Below are 1,626 nucleotides of genomic sequence, written 5' to 3'. Positions count from 1 at the left end.
GTAAATGAGCAAGTTTTAAAATGAATCTAGTCCCTAAGATTGATTTGCAATTTCAAAAAACTTCATTCGACTTCTCTTTGATAAATGTGAAAATGGTTGGGGAGGTCGGAATAAGAAAGTGGCTCTACTAGTGTATGCATGAGGATACAAAATGAAGACGAGTTGACGTTCGAGAAATTATTAAACAAATTAATCCAGTAAGCTGAAACCAACTTTTAGTTCTTGAGAAAAGGCTCTTTAGTCTTTTATTTCTTCCCACTTGTCCAAACGTTTCCTTGCTTTCTCCACCTGAAAATTCAATATTTATTGATTAATTAGAATTAATTCATTTGAATCTTCATGTAAAAGTAGAAATTTTGAAATATAGCATGGAAGAATTCATCCATCTGATCCTAAATTGTCAAAAATAATGCTTGCATCCTTTGAAGGTCAGAAGTTAATTCACCATTCAGTGTAGAAAGTAGGATAGTAAATATTAATAAAAATAAGAATATTTTCATGTTATTGAGAACTTTGTAGGCACTCCAATAAACTAAAAATTCTTATTAATAAATACCTCTGTATTCCAATCAGTTCGACAAATCACCCAAAGCAATATGATGATTTGCATCATTGCTCCTCCGATAATTCCTGACCATATTCCCTATGCAATAATAAAATATCTATTCAATTATCCAACATATTTGTTTACGTTGGTTGGATAAAATATCATATCGTGTGTTTTTCCTTTTAAATCATCTTCTTAATTTAGTCTAATCAAATATATTAAACATGTTCGATATTTTCCATACCTTAATACCGAAGTCGAATTTGAATCCCAAAAGACAACCAAGTGGAACTCCGACGACGTAATAACACCCAACATTTATGTAGGCAACAAATGCTTGCCATCCACAGCCAACGGCCACCCCTTCGATTTTCGCATTTATACAAACAGTAATGTTGTGTTTAGTGCATTAGACTAAACAATTGATGATGCCAAAGACAATATAAAGATATATAATTTACTAAATATTGATTGTTAATAATGCTCGATGGAGTAACTATTTTTGAGAGAAAAATATTACCAGACAAGATGGGTTGAATACCGTTGAGAATGAGAGTAACCGATAAGAATGGACAAAGTTCTGATACTGCATTAGCCACAGTGTCACCACTAGTAAATATGTAACTAATTCTATGACGTTGCCATAATACCATTGCAGCAACTGCCAAGGCAAGGATAAATGAAACAAAATTCACCACAAAAATAGAAAAAGCTGCCGACTTAGGGTTTCCTGCTCCGAGCTCATTGCTCACTCGAACACTGTTAATTTCAAATTCATTAAAAATATTAGACACGTAATATTGAAAGTGACTATATAATATAATTATAAAAATTAACTGACCTGGCTGCAGCATTGAACCCTACTGCAACCGTGTATAATATGCTATTTATCGACAAACTGCACCAAAGTCAAAATCAAGTAAAGTTCAATTCAACATATGTTACATGATTTCGATGTTTAAAAGGTAGAGTCGAGCTTCGAAAGTGCTTTAGTACGTGCATTAAAAAACGTACAACAAATTTACCAATTAATGTTTATAATTTAACAGACGAGATAGAAAGAAAATATATTTACGTAC

The 1,626-nt window shown here is 32.2% G+C and overlaps 1 protein-coding gene across 1 annotated transcript; it reads right to left on the bottom strand.

The window, feature by feature from the left end:
- Nucleotides 1–237: 237 nt before the first annotated feature.
- On the bottom strand, nt 238–1,445 carry LOC111373199 (protein DETOXIFICATION 39-like; the record flags this gene model as incomplete). Its single annotated transcript, XM_022995698.1, has 5 exons — nt 238–288; nt 557–643; nt 792–910; nt 1,068–1,306; nt 1,389–1,445. Coding segments are annotated over 5 exons (553 nt in total), but the record flags the coding sequence as incomplete, so codon positions are not given.
- Nucleotides 1,446–1,626: the final 181 nt, after the last annotated feature.

Source organism: Olea europaea, unplaced genomic scaffold, assembly GCF_002742605.1.
Source record: "Olea europaea var. sylvestris unplaced genomic scaffold, O_europaea_v1 scaffold10832, whole genome shotgun sequence".
Taxonomy (NCBI): domain Eukaryota; kingdom Viridiplantae; phylum Streptophyta; class Magnoliopsida; order Lamiales; family Oleaceae; genus Olea; species Olea europaea.
The sequence above is the reverse complement of the archived record's forward strand: the minus strand, read 5'-3'. Positions and strand labels throughout refer to the sequence as shown.